We start from the raw sequence: 27,777 nt of genomic DNA, 5'->3' as shown, positions 1-27,777 counted from the left end.
AGCATAAGCTCCGCCTTTTTCTGTGAGAGTGGAGTAAGTAGGAATGAAATATTTCCGGAACTTAAGAACGGGGACTGCGGGAAGATTTTCTCAGTCGAACGCTGTTTTGACCGGCTATTTGGTGTGGGATCATGCCGGGAGTTGGGCTGCTGTGTCGCGTAGGACTGCGGCGGTTGGTACCTGGAGGCATCCTTGGTTCAATTCCCGGGGCAGCGGAGGCTGCGGAAGTTGGACCTAGAGGGCGGTAAGTCTGACGAGTGGGGGTAGGATTGTTGCTACACGTGTAACTCTTCCTGGGTATCCTTTTGTTTGCATAATAGCTCCCCCTCCCCCGGTCTCCCATGCGCTTAACAATGATAAGAAAGGTAGATATCCAACAGGTGATAATCACTTGTCTTTTCTACCTTCAGGAGATGCACGTGAGTCAGGCAGGGCGGGGGAACAGTTTTAATGCGGAGACAAGCGTTCAGAGAAAGGCTGTGAGCAGTCATTCTGGGTCAGTGCTATTTCCCAAGTAGTGTTGCCTGCAATGCTATAAAATTAGTCTTCCCCTTTTCTCCCCCCTCTGTGATCCCCCTCCCATGCATTTTCGTTGGGATTGTATTCGTGGAGAGAGTAAAGGATTAGATGAATTTGCAAAAGTGCATTTTAAGGATTCACTTGATGTAGGTAGCAGGAAACTGAAACCAATTTCCAGGAAATTAGCACTTTATAACTTGGTTTGCATATTTATCTCTGTTGCTTGCTCGAAATTTGTAAGAGTTGGCAGCATGGGGTGATTTAATGAAAAGGTATATTCTTGAGGTAGACAAGTGGGGAAAAGTTATATAGTTTATGAACGATGCAGCCTAAACTTTTACCCCCTATAAAGTGGGCTAGGATCTCCCTATTTACCCAACTAGAACAGTGGTTTCTCAGTACAATTGCACCTTATGTTTACTTGATCATCAGTATGTTGACATATATATTTGAAGGACTTTTTTTTATATTAGCATGGTTGGCTCTTTCCTAGTGCTGCAACTTCTCAATTTTTCAGTCTGATACTTGTGTATCCCTCACTAAAGGTTTTTCCATGCTGCAGCTTAAGTTGCCAGACACCCATGGGTAAAGTGGCTTGACATGAAGCTGGCTTCAGAAATCCCTTTTCAGAATCACCCCCTTCCTCCACCTTGGCTATAGGGAGGGCCTGATGTTCTGTCTGGACTGATTTACATGATGCATCCTGGACCAGTTTGAAAAAAAAGAAGACACATGCCATTTTGGTCAGTTGGACTGTAGGACAAACTTGTCAATTTCACCTGCTTGTTTTTTAAAAAGTACATTCTTTTCCTGTTCTACTGTTCCATCAATGAGCTCATTATTTTTTGGTCTAGTGGTTAAGGTGCTGGGCTAGAAACCGGGAGACTGAGAGTTCTAGTGCCACCTTAGGCATGAAAGCCGGCTGGGTGACCTTGGGCCAGTCACTCTCCCAGCCCAACTCACCTCACAGGGTTGTTGTTGTGGGGAAAATAGGAGGAGGAAAAAATATTCGGTATGTTCGCCGCCTTGAGTTATTTATAAAAAAAATGATTAGGGTGGGATAAAAATAAAATTTAAACAAATAAATAAATAAATATTGGTGAGAGCCAGTTTGATGTAGTGGTTAAGGTGCTGGCCTAGAAGCCAGGAGACTGGAGTTCTAGGCCTCCCTTAGGCATGGAAGCTGGCCAAGTGACTTTGGGCCAGTCATTCTCTCTCATCCCGAAGATTATTTTATTTATTTTATATCTTGCCTTTATTATTTTTATAAAAGATGGCAACAGCAAACCACTTCTGAAAACGTTGCCAAGAAAAATTCAGGGATTTGTCCAAGCAATCCCAAGGAGCCAAGACTAATTCAAAAGTGTGCATGCATACCCACACAAAGTGAGGGGAAGACTTAGGGCTGATCTGTATGACCAGCTTGCTCCCACACAAATACAGCCCCTGACCATTTCCTGAGAGCAAGAATGCACAGTGCCATTCTCACACACACACACACATACACACACCTTTCAGTCCAGCACGAAAGCAACCTCCACTTTTTGGCTATGCATCAGAAATAGTGTTTTCTGACTTGTACTGGCTCAAGTAGAGCTGTCCGGTTTGCCTGTTGCCATTCATTTCATTGTAGGCAAACATCTCCACTCCAGTTGCTTACTGTTTGAAGTAACAGCTGCATACCTCCAGTCACTGGTTGCTGACTTGCGGTTTCTAGCCTGGTACCTTTAACTACTATAGTACACCAAACTGACTCTCCGCAGTCATACACGCTTTCTCTTTGTACACCACTTCATTCTCAGGTTGCAGACCTGCAGCAGATAGAATGAAGGAGCGTTGTTCCTCATTTTCCAAATATGGCATTGTCCACATACTGAGAAGATCTAATGCAAAAGGTCATGAATAAGATACTCGGTATTCCGTATTGCATCCCGTTCCTACTCTGCCTGCTATCAAATTTCATGAAATATTACAGCATAGTGTTTTAAGAGTTATGTTTACAGTATCAAAATGTTTAGCAATTATGAATTTGCTACCTCAGCTTTATTTCAGGGCTGTCAGTTGAATGCTCTGTTAATAATCAATTCTGTTGTTCAGTTCATTTAAGCATAGGAACCGTCTTTTCCCAGTTGTTTCTACCAGTGCAATCTGGTCCGGCAGGATGGGCATGCTCCTGGTCCCGTCAGCCAAGGATTGGTGGCTAGTGGGGACCAGGAGATATGCCTTTTCTGCTGTGGCACCTGCCCTCTGGAACATCCTTCCTCCTGAGATTAGGATGGCCCTGACCCTTTTGGCTTTTCGGAAGGCCTTGAAGACCTGGCTTTGTGCCCGAGCCTGGGGCCCCAAGTGTGTGAAGGGCCCTGTTTCATGGTTGTGCTAACACCAATGGTTTTTAAGATCTCTTGGCTGTATTTATATTTAATGTTTTGTATTGTTTTTATTCTCTGATCGTTGTTGTTATTGTTAGCCGCCCAGAGTCACTGGTCTGAGATGGGTAGCTATATAAATTGAATAAATAAATATAAATAAATAAATAAAAGATGCACACATCTAAGGCCTCCTGGGATCAAAAGGTTCCAAAACAGTTTATGACTTCTAGAACGGTGAAGAATTATTAGTATATGGGGAGTGATCTAATTACCTGTATTTAATTTAATTTTGTTTTAATTAAAATTAAATTAGATAGAATCAGATCTACATTTGGTCTTGCTCTGTCCATTTATTTTTTCTAATCCCACTTACTTTTTGGAGTGCAGCCCCTAGCACGGTAGTTCGTAAACCATTGGATCCAATTGCTCTTTTTTCCAGTCTGGAATAATGGCATTATCACCCACCCCACCAATAAAAAGACCGACTCTTTTGTTTTACACAAGGATCTTGGCTGCAGCAGCAGCCCCAAACTGGATCCTTGACTCATAAACAAGCAATTACAAGTTGCTCCATTACCCCCAGGATATGCCCAAATTACCCCCCTTTTAAGAACCACTGCCCTAACATTTCAGTCAAAATCCCGGGGCTGCCTTCCAGCTAAAATGTTCTGCGTTTCAGTGTAAATGGATAACAGTTTCTTTCAGATCCTAGCCCACCTCAGCTGTATCTTTTCTTTTGGGACATAGACTGCAAATGTTTCTCAATCGTGAATTATGACAATTATTTCCTGAACCTTTCTATATTACTAATAGCTTGGGCATAATAAAAATAGCAAGTCAAGTTTACTGCATTGGAAGTTTGAAAATGTAAATGTGTATTTTTCTGAATTCATTTTTCTTCTCTTTTGTAGGGGCCTATGGTTGGTCACGGTTCGGCATATTATTTACAATACCACATGGTGGGATGAGCATCTTTCAGAAGAAAATGCTGAGTTCCTTAAGAAACTTTCAACAGAAGAATATAAAGCTCAAACTGCTAGTAAACTTTGTCCTCTGAAAGATGAGCCTTGGCCTCTGCACCCATGGGAGACAGGTTGGTATACAGTAAGATTAAGAGCTGTAAGTAAATGAACTATTCTGGATATGTTTGATTGGATATATATCTAATTGCTTAACCAAAAGCATACTTGAAATGAATAGGTTAGGTCCACTGGAATTGCATCTTATGCAGACAATAACTGATTCTGTTCCTCTGAAAAGTTTGTATTTTATAGTAATTGCTGGAAGTCTATGCCGGTTATATTGGTATATAAGTCAAATAAATAAAAGTATTTCTACAAGCACCTAATGTGCAAGCCTGTGGCATTCTTATGCACATCTCCATTATAATAATTTATTAAACTTGTCCGCTGCCTCAGTGACTTTGGGGAGCCCACAATGATTAAACAAATAAATTACAATAAATTAAAACTTAAAAGGTAAAGGTAAAAGATGGCAAGTGTGACAGACCAGATGGAAGGAAGCAAGGGGTTTCATGCCTCTTCTAAACAACAGCAGAGTGGGGGCCATCCAGATCTCTGGGGGAACCTCGCTCCAGAGGGCTGGGGCTGCTACAGAGAAGGTGCACTTCCAGGGTCCTGACAGATGATACTGTTTAATTGAAGGAACCTGGAGTGTGCCAATCCTGCAGGATCAAATTGGCTGAGCAAATGGTCCCTCAAGTAACCAGGCCTTCATTCCATTGTTACGTGCAAGAAACAGTTATTCCCATGGGATTAGTGCACTGCCTAGATGTTCACACTACAATGGGAGGACATGGTTTTGTTAAGTGTATAGCAAGGATGGCAGTGCAGTTATGACACAACACCGTCACATGATACCTATTGCCCCCGCATGCTTAAAAATATTAGAGAATTAAATAGCTGAGGTAATTTGTTCTCATAATATTTTGTCTGGTATAATATTTAATTTAAATATTAACTATCAAATAGTAGTAGCTGTCACCTGAAAAGGTTGCTGACCATGTAGCAAGTTGCTGTTTGTAGGATCCATACATGCTGTGAATTGGCTTAAGTAATAATCTGCTGTGACTTCCTGAACTCCGGTAGGCTTGAAATTTAGAAAAGGACTGGTTCGTTCTTTTATCCACAGGTTCTAGAAGAGTCGGTGTTATTGCAGTAAAGTTGGGAATGATGCCATTATGGACCAAGCAGGGTAAAAAAATACCTGTCACAATGCTTCAGGTAAGGCAAAAGAGTATACATAATAGTTACATTTAATTTATTATGTATTGCACGTCACATAAAAATTTCAATTAAAAACACTCAATCTCAATTTATTTCAAGAATAAAATCAGTAATAGAGTAACCTACATATTTCAGCCAGGTAAAACAGTATTTTTAGAATAGACAGTGGTTGGATTTGCACAAAAGCTGAAATGCTGGTGGTGTTTGCTCATAGTGTTCTAGTGGATGCTGCCTGATAGCTCCAGCTTGGTTTTTGTCATGGAAGCACTATAATACCCAGGAATTTGCCAAAAAGAAAACAGCATCATATCTGAAGCAGGATTTATATCTTAACTGGGTTTAAACAAACCAAGCATTCCCAGCATTAATTCCTTCAGATTCTAGGTTGCAAAGAGGGCTACAAACTTTAGGACGTAGAATCTAACAAGAAATTCCGAGGGACCCAACCCGCTTGGCCTCCTGGAGGGCTGTTAAAACCTGGCTTTTCCCCTAGACATTCGGGCCAAGATATTAGGGGAGCCAATTATACATGTGTCTGTTTTCATAGAATTGTCGTATAGTGCCTCAGTTTTCTTTTTTTAATTGGTTTATTTTAATTGGTTGCAGGGTTTTTATGTTGTGTTTAGGATTGTTTGCTGTCAAGAGTTATGCATTTAAGATGGCGGTCATATAAAAAAATTAACTTGTGCACCCACGTAAACAACCAGAATAGAATCTCACAACTTATCATCTACCGGTAGATGTAAAACTGGAGCTTTGTTGAAACCAAAAATAAAATGGAAGCTTAAGCGCTAAAGCTAATTGCCTTTTCCTCACCATGAGCCATACTTTGGGATTATTTCATATACAAAAACAAATATGTGATAATCCTGAATCATTTGTTGTAGGTTCAAGACTGCCATGTTTTAAAGTACACACCTAAAGAAGAATCTGATGGAAAATCTCCTACTCTAACTGTTGGAGGGAAAAATGTATCTGAGTTCTATGTAAGTCTGTTCGTTTTTTTCCCATTTGGAGTGGGATATCAGGTTTTATTGCATGCTCCAAAGGAATGCATTTTTAGGAAGGAGATATCTTAAAAATTTAGAAGACTGCCTTTTTTGTTTTGTTTTTTTAAGGAAACTATATATATGGCTTAGTTTGTCATAGTTTCTTGAAGGTGACCCTATGCCTTAATGTTCAATCTTTTTAATTGAACATTTATAAAGCTAAGTAAAGATATTTGCCTTCCTATTCTAGAATCTTTAGTGTTTTGTTTATTTTATTTGACTAATGATTAAATATTACAGGTATAAAATTATGCTTGGATCATCCAAAAATCATATTAGGCTTTGCAAGGTTCATTCATTCATTCATTCATTCATTTTACTGCCTTTTTTTAAAAAAAAAAAATCAGTTTTTACATATAATTGTGTGCTAAAGTTTAGACACTCCTGCTCAAATAGTGTGTTTCAATTAATCCCTAAGTGAAGAGAAGCTGACACAACCTCTACATGGTACAAAATTAAACATCTTTCTGTAATTCTGAGTTTTGTGCAGTTGTCTATAGATTCAAAATAAAACCATGAATATGGCAAAGACAAAGGTTTGGACACCTTGCAATTAATATTTGTTAACGTCTCCAGAAATAATTGTATCCAGATGTTTCCTATAGCCAGCTTAGAATATTTTTATTCATTCTTTTGGGTTTTTCCCCACTCTTCCTTGTAGAATTTTTCTAGCTCAGAAAACTTGCATGTTTTATATGTTTGACATCTCCATGCAGATTTTCAGGAATACTCAAATCTGGGGAATGTGAAGTCCATTCCAAATTCTTTATTCTTTTTTTTTACCTTTACAGGTAGTCCTCTTTGAACAACCACTCGTTCAGCGACCATTCAAAGTTACAACAGTGCTGAACAATTGGGTCTTACGATGGTTGTAGTTGTGGCCATCACAGTGTCCCCATGGTCACTTGATCATAATTCAGGTGTTTGGAAACTGGCTCATAATTACGACGGTTGCAGCGTCCTGTAGTCCCATGATCCCCATTTGCAACTTTCACTGCTGACTTCCAACAAGCAAAGTCAGTGGGGAAGCTGGCAGGGGGTCGCAAATGGGGATCATGTGACTGCAGGATGCTGCGGCAGCACAGGATTTGCCTAACAATGGCAACCAGAACTGCCTCATCTGCCATCATAAGTCAGCACGGTCACATGACATTCTGCTTTATGACCACGTTGCTTAGTGAAGGAGTTGCCAGTCCCAGTTAACATAGTTAAGGAAGGACTACCTGTATATACTTCATGACTGATTTGGAGTTTGCTTCAGCTTGTTGCCTTGGTGAAATACCCAACCTCAGTTCATCTTCGGTTTCTTCTCTGGCTAGGGGATATTAACTTTTAGGGTATGTTGATATTTAATTGAACCTATTTTTCCTTCCTCCTGCACAGTACTTTGTGCCATGTTGAGGTTGTGTCAGCTTCTGTTTACTTAGGGATTTGACCATGGTGCCTAAAGTCTGCCTACAACAGTATATATGTATTTTTGCTCAGTTATCTTATATTGGACTCCAAGTTTATATACTGTTAAGATCATTTTTTGGAATTGATTGAACTCATAACTTGGTTTGAGTTCAAGGTGTTCCTTTCAATATCAGTATTCTCCTGCTTCCTCTATTTAATTAGTTAGCAGAATTAACAACAATGAAATAAATGTCTGTAATTCCCATTGTCATTTAGTGAACCAGAGATTAGTAACCTCCATTCTCCATATACTAAAAGAAATACATACTTGAGACCATTATAGAATAAAAATGTAATTGGTATATGAGCAAATGAATTAAAAAATACTTCTAACTTCCATTCTACAGCCAATATTTCTATGCTTCTTTATTGCACTATCATGGACTTAGGGTCTGATTTTCCAGTATTTTTAAATTGATCTTTTTGTATAAGTTACTGTAACTGTGTATTAAATAGAACTAATTCTCATATGGCATGGAATGGTGTGCATTTTGTTTTCTGGCATGGATCTGAAATGCCCCCATCTGTACTTTTGGCATCAAACAGATGTACAGAATTTGCTTACAGGTTTTCCAGAGAAGGGGAGAGAGAAAAGCATGAGGGGAGATTGCAGAAGGAATAGAGTTGCTGCTAGCTGGCCAATTTGTGCTGTGAAACCATCCTTTGAGCTAATGATCTCTTGAATAACTCACATTTACCTGGATTAACTCATGCTATCACAGATTATGGTTTATAGGCCACAGTGGCTTGATTTGCACAACATATTAAGCTAGAGACAAGCCTTGATTATGGTGAAATTTAATCTAAAGAATGGATATTTTTGGTATTAGAAAATCTTTTGGGGAAATGGTTTAAATTACCTCAGCTTTGATCTCCAAAATGAACTTGTAAGGATTTCCTGACACAATTCATGCACAACATTATACAGGGTTAGTAATCTACAGATTTTCTGGCAATGCAGTCTACCTTCAAAATTCATCTGAAAGATCAAGCAGGTATTTTTATTGGCAAAGCTTTGACAACCACTGACCATCTTGCAGATGGTGATTATCCAAGTGTGTCACTGCTGTCAACCATGTAAATTGCTTTCTCCAAAGATCCATTTAAACCACAAAATTCAGCTGTGTTGAATTCCTGCATTTTCCGTTTTCATTCATTGAGTTTCCATTTAGTTGGTTCGATAAGAGGGAAGCTCAGGGGAGCTTCTGAATTACTCCACAAAAGCAATTGATAAATGATGATGATGTTCTTTGTGTTAATTATTAATGTAAGCAACTGTTATTAAAGATGATTTTCTTCCTGTGAACTTGGGCTAAAATTAAACTTTATAGTGTCTGTCTTTTTACCATTTCCCCAATGACTGCCATTACAATATTGTGCTGAACTTAGATCTTGCCTCTTGATTTTTAAAAATATTTTATTGCTTATCTAACACCTGGGTTTAGGAACATACAGTAGCATGGGTGTCTTCATACATAACGCTGTCACATACTGAATAGTGTAGATTTAGACTAGAGACATGGTTTGAATTCCGTTCCATTTTGAAGCTCACTAGGTGATTAAATCACACTATTACAAATAATGGTTTATAGACCACAGTGGCTTGATTTGCACAACATAACCCTAACCCTGGGCCAGTCAATGTCTCTCCTTATTAACCTAATTCACAAGGTAGCTGCGAGGATAAAAAATGATCAGGAATCTAGAGACCATCCTAAGCTTCTTGGAAAAGATAGAATTTTTTAAAAAGTGAAATTGTGGGTTTATCCTGTAACAGTTTGGTTAAATTTAAATTCTTTTTAAAGCAATTGTGGGTTTTTTAAGTAGTGTCTACATAGTTGTCAGATTTCTAACTTGAGCATTGGAATGTATTTTGTGTATAGAAAGCAAATTCTAACACTACATTTTATCTATTTTTTAACCTATTAAACTATTCCGTTTCTTCCAGAGCATTGTGATAATTGTAGTTGGGGGCTACTGAGAATTCATGGGCTGCATTTGCACCTAATGATGAGCAAATATTCTTGGCTTATTTAGGTTGACTTTAAATAAGCAGCATGTAAATAATCCAGCTGATCAGGTTAAAACTAATCAGGAAGGGATAGTTTATCAGGACATTCAAATCCTATATGTTTGTTCCTGTTAAAATGAAGCAAGGTTTGTAAGCAAATACTGATTTTTGATTTACTGCTGACTGTTCTGATCTTTTTATTATTTATTTATATTTATTAAATTTATAAGCCACCCAACTCTATTGCAGCTCTGGGCGACATACAACATACAGGATTTAAAATAAAATAATCCACGCAATACAATACAAAAGGAACATTCAGAGAAAACTGCCACCATCTTACAGATCAAGACAGCCCACAAGGGGACCATATCCACTCTAACCCAAGGTCTGTGAGAAGAGCCAGGTCTTAAGGGCTCATCTAAAAAATAGTCAAGGTGGGGTCTGTACAAATTGCTAGGTGGGTTTTATTCCAGAGGGCAGGCGCTACAATAAAAACCTCTCTCTCTCTCTCCCTCTATTGTAGCGCCTGCCCTCTGGAATGTATCCCCCTTTTGAAATAATGCTCTTCCCTTTTGTTTTATAGTTAAGATTTATCTATGTTGCTAGGCTAGGTAGTTTTCTCAGGAAAGCTACTGAAAAACTGCCATGTGAAAAAAAGCATAATATGGAGAAAAAAATTATATGTATGCCTCTGTAAAAAAGATGTGTACGCGCAGATTCCAGGTGAGAAAATACCTAGAAGTAGGATATTGCGTATAAAACAGCACCTTTAATTATTGCATAGAAGAGGACATTTTATTCATCTCCTACACCTCTATTAAGATCTAACTGTTTAACCATGCTCTGCATTCACCCATTGTATTTATAGTTGAAATTTGTAAAGAAACAAGCTTGATACCAGTAAAACAACTGAAAAGAACAACATTTTTGCTTCATTTATGAGGGGCTATTTTATTTAATATATGTGATTGTGCTATTACTTGCTTGTCATATTTTAAGCTACATGATTCCAGTGTGACAATGAAGATTTTATTGTAGTACTGTTTTTAATATTGGGTAAGCCAGCTTTATACTGAAATGACTATAGAATAGGAATGCTCTTCGTTTCTGCTCCCACAAGTGCTTTTTCCTTGCGAGGTGTGGAGAGCAAGCGAGCTGTATGCACCAGTGTGCTTTTCATTCATAGGCTACCCCAGGAACCTTGGCTTATTTATAGGTGAATCCTGTTTTGTCATAGATTAATAATTTGTTCATTTTCATGGAGAGAAGACATTCTAATGAAAACTTTACTGTAGATGGGCTCTCGCTGCACACAGCTTTTGCTAGCACAGACAGAATAACAGATACAATAGCTTGAACACTTTACGTTTAGCGTTTTTAATGAGGAAATTAAGATTACTGTACTGTGCTCTCTTAACTGGATATCAGCTTCCACTTAGAGCAATGATACTTTTTTTTTTAATAGAGAGCATATTATGCTATTACAAGACACGATGCAGGTGTTCTCTGATGTTCTATGAGAGCAGTAAAAAGTTAAATTCTATTTTTATTATTTAAAGGGGTTTCATTATATACATTCCACTTTTTCCTGTGCTTATTGTACTTCATGTTTCTTCCAGAGAAAACCCTCTGCCATGGAGATGTGCAGAGAACTAGGACTCCCACCAAAACAGAAAATCTCAATATTTCGAGTGTCGCCTAATGCTATCATTAAGCCAGGTAATGTTAACTAGGTGGAGAACCAGGAGTATAATTTTGTATAATATTCTCCCTAATAAATAAAAGCTACTGAGGAGAGGAATAACCATTTGCTGATCCACTATTCTGCTACTCAAAAAATAATACATCCCATGTAAGTAAAAGGACAGAGTTAACTGCCCAGAGTCCCCCTTTTGGGGGAGATGGGTGATAACAAAATTTGAATAATAAAATAAATAAATAAAAGCTACTCATTCTCCAGAGAAAAATCATTATTGTCATTATGTTGGGTGCTTGCTGTCTTATATTTATTTGAAATAACCTTGAGACAAAGTGAAGTGACTTAATTGTTAAAAATAATTTGCTAAAGTAGAAATCATTTTTTCTATTTATTGTAAACATGGCTCACAATAGATGTTAACTTATTTGTGAATTGTCATAGAAAGGTAAATCCATAAAAGTTAATACATTTAAAAAAGAAATCACAAGGGGAACCAAATAGAAGTTCCTTCTAATTAGTACTGAAAATAAATGTTTCCATACTTTTGAGAAGATAGCATAAAAATAATTTTCAGTGATACCATATACTTTTTAAAATATAGTATTCTCTTCTGGAATTGGAACATTGTGTGTCGATGTCCCTTCAAATCAGTGTTGACTCTTGGCAACTGCCTGGACAAGTCCCTGTAGTTTTCTTAGCAAGATTTCAAAAGTAGTTTGCCATTGCCTGCTTCCTAGGGCTGAGAGAGAGTGACTGGATCAGGGTCACCCAACTGGCTTTGTGTCTAAGGTAGTATTAGAACTGACGATCTCCTGGTTTCTAACCCAATGCCTTAACCACTACCCCAAACTGGTTCTTGGAACATTATATGTTAATAATATAGTTCTTTTGCATATCCTTAACTGATGGCTGCATTTTCTTTTTCACCAAGTATAATATTGAATTATAGAAGTATATGTTACAGTATTATGACCAGTTCACCCAGTATGAAACCTGTATAACTGGGATCAAGTCATCAATTTAATTGCAAAGATACTATTGGAAGAAATATTAAGAGGGTGTATGTTGCAAAGAAATTGAGGATAACAATTGAATGAGAAGAACAAAAGGTTTGTTTAAGAAAATTACAGAAATAAAGGGAAACTTTCTTGAAAAAACAGGCATGATAAAAGACAAAGAAGGCAAACATATATCAAAGAAACAGGATATAAAGACGAGATGCTGTGAATAGGAGACTGGCACAAAAAAGTTCCCCAAATCACTGATGTGTAAATGTTTAATTACTAAGTGGAGCCAGACATTCTGGAATGTGAAATTAAATGGGTCCTAGAAAATATTGCTAACAATGAATCTGCAGGAGTTGATGAAACACCAGCTGGTCTGTTTAAAACCTTGCAAGATGATATATTTAGAGAAAAAAATAACAGCGCACAAGGTTCTGGAAAAGGTCAGTATATATTTTAATACCCCAAAATACTAAAGAATGTCCAGACTATTGAACAGTTGCACTTATCTCACATGCAAGTAAGATAGTGCTTAAAATTTTGCAGTTGAGGCTTCAACAATATATAGAACAAAAACGGCTAGATGAACAAGCTGAATTCAGAAAAGATAGGAACAACAGAGGTTACAATGTGGATATCCAGCGGATAATGAAAAAGCAAGGGAGTTCCACAAAGACATTATTTTTCATTCTTTATTAGGCAAAGGCTTTTTAAATCACACCAAATTGTGAATAGCCCTTCAAACCATCTCATTTTCCTATTAAAGAATTGGTGTGAATGCCAGGAGGCAACAAGTAGAATGGAATATGAAATAACTAAATGGTTCAGAATTGGGAAAAATGTGTGTCAAGGTTGTATACTATCACCTAATTTATTTAATTCATATGCAGAATGATAAATGCTGGACTAGAAATAGAAATAGCAATTAAAATTACTGGGAGACACAACTTAAGATATGTTGATGATATCACTGTTGGCTGGGAGTGAGGATGATTTAAGGAATCTCATGGTGAAGGTGAAAAATGGGAGTATAAAAGGTGGTCTACTCAATATTTTTTGGCAAAAAAGAACCCTAATTTGTCTATAGGCAGTGCCAACCCAATGGAAATAGGTGGAGAAGAAATTGAAGCGATAACAAATTTACCTTTCTAGGCTCAAAAATTTAGAAGGATGGCGATTGTAGCCATGAAATAAAAAGATGTCTGCTTTTAAGGAGAAAGACTATGGCAAATATTGGCAAAATATTAAAGTGCAAGGACATCATACTGTTAACGATATATAGTGCAAGGTTGTGATTTTCCCAGTTGCAATATATAGTTATGAACATTGGATTATCAGATTTTTCAAAAGCTGATTGAAAAAAAAATTAGATGCCCTTGAATTGTGATGCTGGAGAAAATTATTAAGAATATGTTATAGTACAAGAAGAGCTATCATTCAGTATTAGATGAAGTAAATACAGACTGTTCATTGGAAGCACTCATAACAAAGCTACAGCTTAAATGTTTCGGATACATATTGTGAAAGGAAGAATCACTGGAGAAGGTACTGATGCTTGGAAAGATCAAAAGCAGTAAAAAAAGAGGACAAGAGGCTACATACTATAACTGATAATACAGTCATGAATTTACTCAAAGAAGCAATTGCTGATAGTCCTGGTGAACTGATGTCCCTAGGGTCACAAAGATTCAGAAGTGGCTGGAAAACAACAGCAACAAAATTGGAAGCCATGCTGTACATCAGGTATTTTCTGGAAGTACTGTACATCTGTTTTTTCAAAATGTTTTTTGAAAGAGTAGTTATGCACTGGTATCTTTGGCATATGAATTAGAATTTAGAATATCAATCTAGTCTTATTAACAATAAGGTAAATCTCTTGTGCTATAGGTTTTTTTTAATGTATCTCTCTCTTTGAAATCATAGCGTAACCATGCTTAACCAGCTTAATCATAGTGTAACAAGCTTATATATTTGCTGCATTTACACAGTATGTTAACATGGTTTATTGTGATGTTCATGAACCACAGTGAGCTTTGTTTTTATGTGCTCTTCTCTTCTCCTTTGCAGAAAAGAGGAGGGATTTGAAAGCTTTTGCTTTTAGTTTATTTTGGCCTCCCATGCCATCCTAGTGAGAACCATAGCTAACGTGTGCTATGATTGGTTTCAGACAAATCAGATGCCTAATTTATAATACGCAATTAGTTTGTAACTAAACTGATTAGGGTTAACTGAAATTTGGAGCCAATGACAAGATGACAAACTGCAGTTAATTGAAAGCAATGACCTCTGAACCCTTCTTCTGGCTGTTGTCTGTGTCTGATCACATAGGTGCTCCATCTTAGCCCACAGGGCTATATCTGGCCCTCAAAACCTTGAGTATGGCCCCTAAGAGTCTTTGAAAAAATTGACACAAAATTTACCTTTTGGTGACAGAAGAAAACAATTATAAGTGGAATAATTAGTTTGCCCATAAATGAGTGAGATGTAATTCTTTTCTGTAGCTCAATCTACTTTTAGAGTGTGGGCCCTATTATGGGGGAAAAAGAATAATTAGAATAGACTCATGTCATAACAATACCATAGCAAGATTTTTTTTATACTTTTCTCAAAATACAGTAGTTGTAATAGATATGTGTAACTGCAGCTAATATTAAATACTAAGTAGTTTGGTTGATTCCTTATTCAGTTTTCAAAGTTGCAGCCAGACACTAATGGTTTCCTGTGTAATATATTTTTTTTAGCTAAATTGTTTCATCTCTTCACTTTCTTTAAGGTACACCCCTATATGCCGCTCATTTCCGCCCTGGGCAGCACGTGGACATCACTGCAAAAACGTCAGTTCCACTTCTATTTTATTATGTCCTAAGAAGTTTTAACTATAATTTGATTAGGAGCATTTCTTGGAAGTCTTTGCTATTTTTAATTAAGGTATCGGTAAGGTGCTTTTCAAGCAATCCTAACAGTGAATTGCATAAACATACATGTAAAATACACTAATAGGGTTGTATAAATATAATAGTGAACCTGCTGCTGGAAACCATACTTCTCATACTTTGAGACAAAATGGTGCTGAATTAGTACTGTGGTGGGAGTCAGCAGAGTAAGGCAACATCAGCTACAGCATTGTTAGATAAAACAAGGTAGTTTATGTCCTCTCTCTCATAGCGTATTATTCCATTTCAAATTATGGTTCTCGTTTATGGAACAGCCTTTGTAGCATAAGTACTATTCAATTAACAGGTCTGGTCTCTAAAGTATTTTTTTCTGCCATGCTGATAATTTCTTAACAATTTTTTTTTCCATATCCTTGGCTGCCATCTTGAAGCTTTTGATTTTAGATAGTAAATCTTTGTCTGGGTTGCATTACTTTGGACATATTACTGATCCTAAGTTGGTACAATTAAAAAAAAATCCATTTATGAAGAGAGAAAAGGATTCTGACATTCTGATGTTGTTGTTGTTGTTGTTGTTATGGTCATTCAAATCAACCTTGATGACTACATGGGCAAGTCCCTGCAGTTTTCTTGGCAACATTTTTTGGAATTGGCTTGCCATTGCCTTCTCCCTAAGGCTGAGGGAGTGACTGGCCCGAAGTCACCCATTTTCTAGACGAATGCCTTTAACCGTTACACCAAACTGGCTCTCATTTTAAAATACAGAACAAAATTTACTTAATTGCTCCCCTACCTTCAGTCTGATTTATAAGTTAATACCTTTGTTTTGAAATGATACAGCTCAGAATTGGAGATTTACTGTGTCGCTAAGATATAGGCCTGCTGTATTTGCTCAACTTTGTCGTCTTTATCTGGTTTCTTTCTTTCATCTTTGTAACCTAACAGTGGTAGAAAACGGAAAAAGTCATTGGATTTGTTATTCAGTTTCTGGTCTGTTAACTAACTGATACAGTGATGACTTGCTCAGTTAAATAAATTATTCAGACTCCTTAGCTTTACCAGGAAAAGCACTGTATTTTTATTATGGAAGAAGCTCAAGCAGATTGTCATTCAAAGCATTATATACTTAACTTATTTTAAGACCAAAATTAGTTTCATGTTCTGTATTGCAAAATAGAATTCCACATGTAAATAAATGGGTGTAATTTGGACATTTTCTCCAATGAGGTGGAACACACAAGTGCAAGATTTACTCCAAATTTATGCCTAACATATGGTGAATAGAGTTGAAAAAGTGTCTAAAAAGGTCTGAAGGTCTCCAAGTCCATTCATTCTTTTTTGTTGCTTAATTTTTTCATGATGTATAAAAATATGTCCATACTATGAATTTATTACATTGAAATGATCCATAAGAGAGACACTGTATGTCAGAAATAACCAGCAGTCTATTAAGAGCTGAAGCTTTCCATTTCCTTATTCTCAGAACTTGTTAAAACCTGAAGCAGACACAGGAAGAAAAACAGTTCCCGGAGTGCTGCCACTTATATGTATGCAATTTGTTGTGATGAAATTGCTTTTCGATTTTATCCCATCGAAGGCACTATTTATGGGCTATGTGGATAATTCCCATCTTTGCTGTTTTATAAAAAGGGCATCTAGAGAAATTGCTGAAATGGACACTTAGTCCTGTGTCACCAAAGATTATACTGCTTCATTGAAGTTGACAGAACCATGGTCAACGATCCAAGACTAAATGTGGTTGCTTCAAGTTTTGGCTTCCACTAAACATTCTTGTCTGTCTGTCTGTCTGTCTGTCTATCTATCATCTTTAAAATGGCTTTGTTCACAAGACATATTTAATTGGGGTATTGGTGTGTTGTGCAAATTCCAGTTTTCCGAGCCCCATTGCTAACTCTAGAAGAGATTAGTATGAACTCCAAAAAGCCCCAGGAACTAATAACGTTAAGGTGAGTAACCCCACCCCACTTTTAGGGGCATTCACCCTGATTGTGCTGCCATAGATTTGTCTTTTACCATAGACCATCTTCAGTTTCTGAAAAAAGGAGATACTGAAAGAAAAATTGCAAACAATTCCAATAAGAGGGTGGCATATAAAGCTATTGAAGATCTAAAAACAGAAAGAGCCAGTTTGGCCTAGTGGTTAAGGTGCTGGGCCAGAAACCAGGAGGCTGTGAGTTCTAGTCCTGCCTTAGGCATGAAAGCTGGCTGGGTGACCTTGGACCAGTCACTCTCTCTCAGCCCAACTCACCTCACAGGGTTGCTTTATGGGGAAAATAGGAGGAGGAAGGAGGATTAGGTATGTTTGCCGCCTTGAATTATTTATAAAAATAATAAAGGCCAGATAGGATACGACTGAATGGATAATTTGATTTGATTTTAAAAATTAAATAAATAAATAAAACACATATTAAAGGTAGAAAGAAGTACTGGTTACCACCAAAAAGTGCAGACAGCTAACCCAGAACTAGAGTATCAGGAAAGCTAAAACTTAGGATGAACTGAATTAGAGATCGATGCTAGAATCAGCTGAATGAGCTTTTTTCTTAAGTATGTTAAAAACAAGTTCCACATTACAGATGGTAATGTTCTAGCACATAACAAAAGATAGAGGTTAACTCCTCCTTTGATTCAGTTTTCTCATGATACAGTCTAGAGTCCTGTAGCCTTCAACATTTTTATTAATGTTTTATTTTTAGTAACACTCTGGAATCTCTGCAGATCATATAAATCTTTCATATTAATAACTAATATGAAGGGGTATAAAGAATGCTTATTAAATATGCAGATTCCACCAAGTTGGGAGGGATAACTAATACCCTGAAAGACTGAAACAACATTCAAAATTATATACTTATTGACATTTTAGAACCCTTAATATACACTATAACCCTTTTACAAATAATTGTAAGTTCAATTGTCTGTATCATTTCTGATCCTAATTTCACTATTGAAATAATTGAGGTTGGGAGTCTTGAAGGCCTTCTAACATTTTTGTTGTTGCTGGATGAGTTTAAATCTGTTTGGGTCACAACAAATAACAAATTATTGTTATGCTTGTGCTGGAAGCTAGAAGGGGATATGAATCTCTTTCTGTTGCTATTGTCTGTATACTTTTGGACTGACTTGTGGGATTGGATGCATTGTTCTGCAGTGGTTTGCTCCTAATTCATTGAGAGGATAGAAGTGTATAAAACATTTTGGGTCAAAATACCTCATTCTGACATCACCAGTAATGTTCTGTTGTAACGTCTGAATGGCCTATTCTGACTTTCCCATGAGTCTTCTAATTTCTAAACTGGTTGTTCCACGAAACATGTAATGGAACAACCTATTTCAGGGTGAGACCACTGCCAGTAAGGTTGTAAAAAAGCAATTCTGGCATCAGAACACTTCTAGTGAAGTCAAAATGGGACAGTGACATCTAAGAGTTGTATAAAGCTCTACTCAAAAAGTGATGCTGGATGACTTGTTTTTTCTGTTGAGATGTTGTTTGCAGAGCCTTCCAAGAGTTTATTGGTATTTCCATGCTATAATATTTATAACAGTTACAGAAAGCTATCAGATGAATAGGGATGCCACACTGGACAATTGACCCATTTCAGACCCTTGTTTCAGGAATCATTTGGTGCTGTTGGGATTGTTGCACATTCTCAACATAATCTATCACAGAGTTAGAGCTATAAATATGGGGGATGAAGGTGATGTATGTTGCTTTGAGCACTCTTTGTGAAGGATAGAATAAAATACAAGTAACATAATTGTAACTTGTTTTTGTTAACATTAATGCTGTAAAAATATTAACCAAAACTTTTCTAGCAGTTATATTTCCGGTCATAAGAAAGGGCTGTCAACATAACAAATACAGTAACAGAAAACTGATCAAGAGCTGGTCCTGATATAGCCAATAGCTTTATCACTTTACAAAAGTGGTATTGGCCTGCTTAGGGGAAGGCCTAACCTTTCAGAAGAACAAATAGCCTAAATGGGGGAAAAAAAGTAAGAGGACAGAGGGGGTTAAAGGTGACAAGATTGATTAGGTAAGGACATAAAATGGAAAGAGAGGAGAGGAAGAAACAGAAGCACTCCATATAGATTTTAATGCAGGTCCTAATTGTCAGTAGTGTGGTTTCCTTTTTTCATCTAAATCAGAAGTAGAAGCTGATAAATGGAGTATACTTCAGTTTTAAAAAGATATGTTTAAATTCTAATGCCTAATGTCCCCGTAACCGGAGTTTCCCAGTCAGATTACAAAATTCCTTTTAAATGTTTAGTTAGTTTTATTATGGTCATGGGCCAGTCCAAAATAAATTCAAAATTAAAACATATACTGTAATTCCCAATAGTGAGTAGTGACAAGAACAGTAGTATACAAAACTGTGAAACCTATATATGGCTGACTAATAAAAAATACGACAAAACTGAAAAATAATCAGTTTGTTTGGTTAAAAAAACACATCTAAAAGTTGCTGTTATTTTATGGTGAATATTACAAATGACAAAACAGTATTTAGTCAGTTTTATTTTTAATTAGCCATACACTGATTTCACAGCAACGTTCCATGAAAATCTTTTGCTGAATGTGCAATCTATATGATCATTCTACTAGAAAATAGGGAAAGTTATCAGTTTGGTTATGGTTATCTTAAAATTGTTTAATTTGGCTTTGTTTGCCTTCAGAATTGGCAAAGGCTTCCAGGGAGTCATGAAAAGATGGGGATTTTCCGGCCAGCCTGCTTCCCACGGCCAAACTAAAACACACAGACGACCTGGATCAATTTCTAGTGCTGCAAGTATTCTTATTATATGTATTATTTTGATCAGTACAAAGAAGATACATATTGAAATCATACTCTGAACCTAGACATCTTGGTCAAATCAAAACCTTCATAAGTTATTTGCTGGAACTCTACAAGTTGTTAGTGATACAGATTCTCAGTAAATTTAATCACATTTCTTGAAAACTGCATAGAACTGCCGTGGGGAACCTCTCTATGTGCCTAATTATCTGGGAGTAACCCCATTTGACCTAGCAAGGACATACTTCTGAGTAAGTGCATATGGCCCCTACTGAGTCTGCTACAGTGCCGAGTGTCAGTGTGGATTGCAGCTGGATGTAAACATAATAAACAGACCAACATAGTAGCATACATGTTGAGTGATTGTGAAAGAATTGCTTTATTTATTTATTAAATTTATACAGCCACCCATCTCACTTTCATGTGACTCTGGGCAGCCTACACAATTAAAACAAAACGAAACAATCAATATATCCACTAAAATAGGTAAAAACAATTAAAAACGATGTTAACAAAAGACAAGGAAGAATGCAATCAGACTTATGCCAGCCATTTAATGGGCTCCACACTTCCATGGGATCCCCAGGCCAGATGGTAAAACCAAGTTTTGAGGGCCTTCCAGAAGACCAATATGGTTGGGGCTGATCTAACCTCGGGGAATGATGTTCCAAAGGGCAGGTGCCACAGCAGAAAAAGCTCTCCTCCTGGACCCCGCCAAACAAAGCTCCTTGGTTAATGGGACCCACAAGGTTTGATATCTAATCCTAGTCTTTTACCCTTGTGAACTTTCATAGAGGGATATTTCCATGATATACATATAACTTTACTTTGGTATTTTTGGAACAGGGTGCTGCAAAGGTCTTCAAGGGAACGAAAATGCCAGGAAAATTAGGGAACTTCTTCCGGACAGTTAAGGGTCTAAAGGTAAGGCTGCCTAGGAATATCTCATCTGATTTGATGAATTAACTTTTGAGTGCATAAGAACTTCCATGTAAGAGTAAAGTTTGCATATTCCTCTCAAGAAATACAAGATAATCAGTTGATGGGGACACTGTCATCTTTAATCACCAGGGATGATAAATGAAGCCTTGCCTTCTCAGAATGACAAAAGCATTACAGTACTTAAAGGTAGAGAAGGTCCTTCTCAGACCTCTCTTTGACAGTGTGGCTACTGATAGAGCCCAGAATAAAGACACAAGAACTTCTGACATGGCCATTTTGTCTAAGCATAGATTATGCAATTAAAGAGTGTCCATCACCAGCCTGTTAAACAAATTGAGTTGTATGCAGCTGTATGTATTTGTTTAATAATTCCTGATCAGATCTCTAAGTGAAAAGAAGCCGACACAAGCTTTACATGGCACAAAGTTAATCATGAAATCTATCTGCAAATTAGAATGCAGAAAGACTCTTAGTCGCTACAGGATGCATTTAGAAGCTGTTATTTCTGCCAAGTGTCACAGAGTACTTACTGAAAGGGAATACAAACTTCTGTCCCTGCCATATTTACAGATTCAAAACAAGAAAACAATAAACAACAACTTCACAACTGTTTGATTGCTATCTAAAGAGGCTACATAGCTGTCTTTTTCTTAAGTTTCTGTTCTTATTCTAAGTTCCTCATAAAAGATGTTGTGTTTTTTACTTAAAAAATAAAGTATGTAATAAGTCAATAACAACATGTTAATTCCTACTGGGTAATTTCAATCTTCCAGATATGGCAGGTCAATGTGAAGCACAATATCTTATATGTACATGGAAGTGTTCCTGGTCATCAGAATTGCTTAGTAAAGGTAAGTTTGGTACCTGGACTTGAGCAGTGAATGGCTTACAAAGTACTGAATTTGTCTCTTCAGTATTATATACGCTCCTCTGTCGCAGGGACTTCTGTTTGTTTCATACTATTATTGCTTTGCTTTTTAATGAAAGCCACACACACTACTTTCCCAAGACCTGTTAATTCATCTAGCAATGCTCCATAAATTATTACCAAGCAAAAAGGGAAAAAGAAACGAGTATTAGTTATACATTCTCATGTACGCCACCAAATTGAATGACATGGTAGTTTAGTAAACTAGAACAATACACAATAATATAAATAAAACAGATTATCCATACAAATAAAAGAAATCAGTCAAAAACAATGTAATTTCTAAATACAGCAACAATGAACACTGCCAGCACAGGTAGGCTTAACTACCAAAGGCTCTGTTGTGTACTTATCCAAACAAAGTTAGGATCTCCTAAATTCTATCACGTTAATTGTCTGTAGTGTGTTGCTTATACCATAGTATGGCCAATGTCTCTTATACAGGAGTTGGCACTCTCTCTGTTCTGGAGCTGTATTTCTTTTAAAATTGCCTTTGAGGGGGTTGGTGGTGATGACATGGCCATATCACCATAAGAGGGAGTTGGGAATTCCAGATCTTCTCTGGCTGTGGGGCAGGTATGCCAAATAGGTATCTTAAGCACCTAGCAGAAGCTTTACGTATTTATTTTATCTTCTTATTTCCACTTTTTTTTCCCTCTGCCCAAAGAAGGGTGAAAATACACTGCACAGAATAGAGTGCCATCAAATCTAGGTATTGTGCTATTGAGTTTCAGTAAAATTATCTCAGAGGCACTTGGGGTGGGGGACCATGGGCTGTCCATCTTTGTTCTAATCCAAGTATTTTGAAAACTGCTCAACTCCAAAATGATTTGGACAAAGTGCAAATCTATCGGACCTCGCCTGAGCACAGCATCTCTCCCCTATTGATTGAAGCATGCATTTCTTTTTTTATTTTCCATGTAAACCAAAAGCAGCATCTCTTTAATGCAACTTTTAGAGAAGCTGCATCCTATACTAGGCTTGTGCAGAAGTATGCACAGCTCTAGAAAGTGTCATTAAAACTTTCTGGTGCTTTAAAAATGAGTGCCTGTTCAATCGCATGCATGTTTGTGGACTACAGTCTTGTTCAGCGAATTACCACTTACACTCAGTATTATTGTAAGATCATTGTAGGTGACCAGTAGCATCTACTGTCTCATGAAGGTGTTTGCTGAAGTGGCGACATTTGATAGCCTTTCTGAAAGGATGATGCAGAGGAGCCAGGAGAGGCTCTCAGAGGAAATTTTTGTGTGATTGTGGTGCCACAGAGGAAGAAGTCTGATCTTGATTGTGTGGTCATATGAACAGAGACTCTGGTCTCTTGTACCTGTATGTAATGGTTGCCTACTCCAATATACTCAGTCTCACAAGCCCGAGCTTTAAGATAACTGATTTATTAAAGGAATAGTGTGCAGATACAGACAAAGCTGAGAATAAACCAAAAGCGCGCGAAATACAAATCAAATACTGTTGCTTCAGGCCAACTCCGCCCCGTGCCTCATCGTAGCAACCACCCCATCCCAGATGTCAACCATCGTCATACACCGGCCTGGGAAAGTAACCTTGAATAGAGTCACCAACCCAAACATGCATTCCAGAGATTACAGCCTCGCAGGGCTGGAAATTTCCAACAGGGAAACACGGATTAGAAGAGTGACATGTGAGACGTTACGATGTATACAGGACATTGAAACGGAGAACATGACACTGTAAGAATATGGCTTGCTTCTTTTTGACTTCAAATGATTCATCTCTTATGGACTAGTGGGCTAGGTGGTTAAGGTTTGTTCAACAATTATTTTAAAAATGTACTTCATGTGTAAACTAAGGCCACTAGAGTTTTTGATTACAAAACCACATAAAGCAATTATTTATACTTCCAATACCATATCATTCTTAACTCATTTTTATGCAAGAATTGCTAGTCTGGAGGAATGGTTAAGTTGTTGATGTAGGTCCAAGGAGACTCAGATTCAAGTTCAGTCTCAGCCATAGGAACTCTGAGTGATTTTTGTCCAATCAAAATCTTGGCTCAAACTACCTCCCAGGGTGATAGTTGGAAAAAAATGGAGGGGAGAATGCTGTTTGTCCTGCCTTGAGGCAGTATATAATCCTGAACAAGTAAATACATAACAAATGAATCCAGTAAGTCTGGATCTTAAGCTAATATTTTTAATAAAGGCCTTTTTTTGTGCTGGAGGCTTTATTGCCAGGTAGGTATAAAAACAGTGCATTGATGTCATCTTCAGTTGCTTGGCAACCATTAAGCCAGTGTGCATCTTGACAGATGCACAGTTTTAGAAGGCATTCTTAGTAAGCTGAAAATAGCTTAAATGAATGGTGCTAAGGTCTTTCTGAAAACTTAATTTTTTTTTAAAAAGGACTTGTACATTAATATATTTTTAAGTAGCATATGGTTTCATGCTCAGCCATGTATCATACCTCTTGAATTACAGAAAAAAACTATGCAAAATGTGGTTCACTTAAGAGTTTTGTTTTGCTATTTTTAGTGTAAATAAAGTGAAGTTTATAATAAATATATTAATTACCTTCTTGGTTCATAATCTTTATAATCTCATAATCCTTATAATCTCTTAAATAGGTGGCATATAAATGTATCAATGCACAAAATAAACAGTTTGAGTACTGTACAGTGAAGTCCAAGATGCACTACTGAACTGTAAAACTTTGACATTATTGTTATATCTTATAAAAAATGACAACGTTAATCACTGCTTAGCAACAGTCTTTTGATTCCTTGCTGCATTCCCATAGCCAGATGAAGCAGAATAAACAACAGCAGAAACAGAATAAAAGCAGATTAAAAACAGCAAAATACTGTGTGCTTGTGCCAGCACTATAGCTTAAATTTCACTGAATGATAAATTTGTCATCTGAGTATCTCACATAGGAAAACTGTTTCAGAAATGTTTCATTTCTCATTGATTGTGACAGCATTGGACATGGTCCCCTAATTTGACAAGACACCATAGTGTACATATGATGCAACGATGGGTCTCCTCAAGTCATAATTGGGATGTGATTGTAAAAAAATATAATAATAAAATCTCTAAGGCATGATGTAGTTAAATAGTGAATTGCAGCTAACAAATTTACAAGTTAATGTAGGCAGTAGATAAGGAAATGTGTGTCTGAAAGACACGCAAGTCACTTGGGAGCACTTCTTCACCTGAGCAGGCTGCTCAGCACCCAGTAACTCTCGCCAAAGAAACAATCAAGAATTCTATGCTCAACCACCATAGCTGTTCGGTGATCTGTTATATTTTTGCTGAGAAGGAAATGCTTTTCCTTGCCGCATGTGTGTGTCTTCCACTTTTTTATATATACAGTATTCTTAAAAATGGTTTGGTACAGCCTGGAGCTTTTGTTCAGCTGCAGTATGAACTGTGATTTCACTTGTTACCCAAACATGCAGTTTGTCACATTGCTCAAGTTATTTTTACTTATTCTGCTCTGTGGAATTTTGGCGGTTCACACTTGAAAGCAAACCTGTCAAGTGTGAACCGCCAAAATTCCACAGAATTCCACAGCGCACAGTTTTGTATGTATGTTTCTCCAGGTACCTTGGGAGCGTTAATTTGCCGTTCTGCGACAACATGTTATGAATCCAGTAATTTTTCCCAGATACTGATTTCTCATTTCCAAAAATATCGCTGCTGTTTGGATTTCATTTTAGGAAACACACCAGTTTCAAGAACACATGCCTGAAGGCAGAACTTGCCCTCTTCTGTGTGTTTTCCTTTGTCCTGGAAAGGTAATCTAGTGAGAAATTCTGCTATGCGTGCTCTAATGGCTCCATGACACGGGTCCATTCTGTGGACAGGAGTTGCTGCTTTGTTGAAGGTTATTTCCTGGCTCTTTCCTCTAGGAGTTGAAATGAATCTTCGGGGTTGTTTGCTTTTCCAGTCATCAGGAAAGGATTTAGGTCATTTGGATGCAGTTGTGTCTGTCTTGTTCTGTTTCTGCTTTTGATTACCAGTTTGTTTTCTCTGGGGATTGTAAAGCATTTGTGGCTTTTACTCACCTTGTCGATATTCAAGATTTTACATTCTTTTCTATTTTTAATCTTATCGTATCATCAATTAATAGGAAAAAAAGTACACATGCAAAAATCGTAACAATATAGGGTGTCCCACAAATGAATAATAATAATAAAAAAGCTTGGAAAATTATGTTTAAAATAGAACAGTTCAAAAAAGATGGTCCATTTTGCTCAAAACTCTGCTTCTGCACTCTTTTGTTGAAAAAACATAATTCAGACTCTAGCTGATCACAGACATTATTGAACCATTGCTGCAAGTCAAGCGTCCTGCAGATTCCTTCTTCTAATTGCTGTAACGTAATTCTTTTAGCCAGCCTCTACCTCCATGCCCAAAATAACCACAGTTCTTGAGTTCTTGTTAGATTCCAAATTGTAGGGATATAACCAAGATGAAGATATGTGTGTTTTAGTGATTGATACAGAGTCGTGTTAACAATTCTGTTGATTTCAGCCCAAAATGTGGCAATCATAGATCAAGTTTCAACCTTATGAGTTAATATTCCAACTTCTGAATTGCATCTATAAGACAGTTGCAACCAACCTGTATTAAACACTTTTTGAGGTATCCAATATGTATCAAGCAATATTTCATTGTTGTTGTATTAACCTTGTTTTAAGATCATAGGAAACTAACTGCACATTATTTAAAGCAACTTCCCACTGGTTTACTATAATAGAACATTCAAGTTTATTATTCCAGAAAAATTTAAATCCCACAGTGTCAATAGTGTAGACATGGTCTTTCAAAAAGTTTTTGGCTAATGCACAGGGAGCTTCTCAGAAGCTGTGAGATAAACAGAAGGGCCAGGTTTCCAGTGATGTTCAGCCTTTTCAGTTCAATTTTTTTTTTAATTGGATTTTGAATGGAGAATTTGGATGGCAATGGTATGTTGGATTGAGGGCTGTTTTTTTTTACAGGAGGGCTGGAATATATTCTGACATAACAGACATGAGCTATACTAGACTTTTTGTTCATAATCCTTTGAGTAGCTGTCTGAGAAAAGCAGGGAGGATACAGAATGTTTGTAATTTTATTAAATGTAACTCCGCAGTTTAGTAAACATGATACTGGGATATTATCTTTTATAAAAGAATTGTAGCTTTTAAAAAGTATCATGTCCAGGGTTTTAAAGTTGCCCTGCATTTAAAAATAGACTAATCACGTGGAATTAGCTGGTTTTTTTCATATTACAATTTTCAGAAATAAAAGTTTGATTTTCAATCATTGATTTCTTGTTACTGATGACAGGTAAAAAAAACAACAGCAATAATAAACATTTACAGGGCAGTTAATCCCTATTTTGTTGGGAACATTTTGAGTTATGTGGAATTTTTCTGTGCTTTCTGTTCAACTTTTCTTGTTCTTATGTTCTAGGTCACTGACACAGTTTTACCAGCTTACCAAGATGTCCTTAAGAATTCACCATTTCCAACATTTTTTGCTGATTCTGAAAAGCTGCCTGATGAGCTGTATGACGAGGAGCTTTTCCAGTTCACTGAACCCTCCATCACATTCTCTGAGTCCTAAAGAACTAATAACGATTCTCCCATCAGTCTGGCAAACTAAGCGAGGAGCCCTCACTGAAGGGTCCTCTGACTTCCGTGAGACGGTGCCCACATAGTCCTGGATCATTGTCAAGCAAGTTTTGATTTCCAGACCCAGGACCGTTAAAATAAAAGTAGTTCTGTCAAACTGGAGAGAAGCTATCAGATGATAAATTATCATTCTCATGTTAGCACATTAACCTGATTTACATAATAAACAAGTATGTATTTTT

At 37.0% G+C, this 27,777-nt stretch overlaps 1 protein-coding gene across 1 annotated transcript; it reads left to right on the top strand.

The window, feature by feature from the left end:
• Positions 1–27,777, top strand: MRPL3 (mitochondrial ribosomal protein L3). The gene is made up of 10 exons (XM_063303979.1): positions 1–244; positions 3,800–3,981; positions 5,040–5,131; positions 6,022–6,120; positions 11,272–11,371; positions 15,129–15,189; positions 19,948–20,054; positions 20,911–20,990; positions 21,782–21,859; positions 27,375–27,777. The coding sequence occupies exons 1-10, from the start codon at positions 132–134 to the stop codon at positions 27,525–27,527; spliced, it is 1,065 nt and encodes a 354-aa protein (XP_063160049.1). The 5' UTR covers positions 1–131; the 3' UTR covers positions 27,528–27,777.

The sequence above is a fragment of the Candoia aspera genome, chromosome 4 (assembly GCF_035149785.1).
Source record: "Candoia aspera isolate rCanAsp1 chromosome 4, rCanAsp1.hap2, whole genome shotgun sequence".
Classification (NCBI taxonomy): Eukaryota; Metazoa; Chordata; class Lepidosauria; order Squamata; family Boidae; genus Candoia; species Candoia aspera.
Note: the sequence above shows the minus strand (reverse complement) of the source record. Positions and strands in the feature narration are given on the sequence as shown.

What these genes read in the sequence shown, in the direction of transcription:
- MRPL3 (XM_063303979.1), top strand. Translation starts at nt 132, where the DNA reads ATGCCGGGAGTTGGGCTGCTGTGTCGCGTAGGACTGCGGCGGTTGGTA. An exon ending in TACCTGTCACAATGCTTCAG is followed by an intron (nt 5,132 to 6,021) that starts GTAAGGCAAAAG and finishes CATTTGTTGTAG; the next exon opens with GTTCAAGACTGCCATGTTTT. An exon ending in ACCTGGATCAATTTCTAGTG is followed by an intron (nt 20,055 to 20,910) that starts CTGCAAGTATTC and finishes TATTTTTGGAAC; the next exon opens with AGGGTGCTGCAAAGGTCTTC.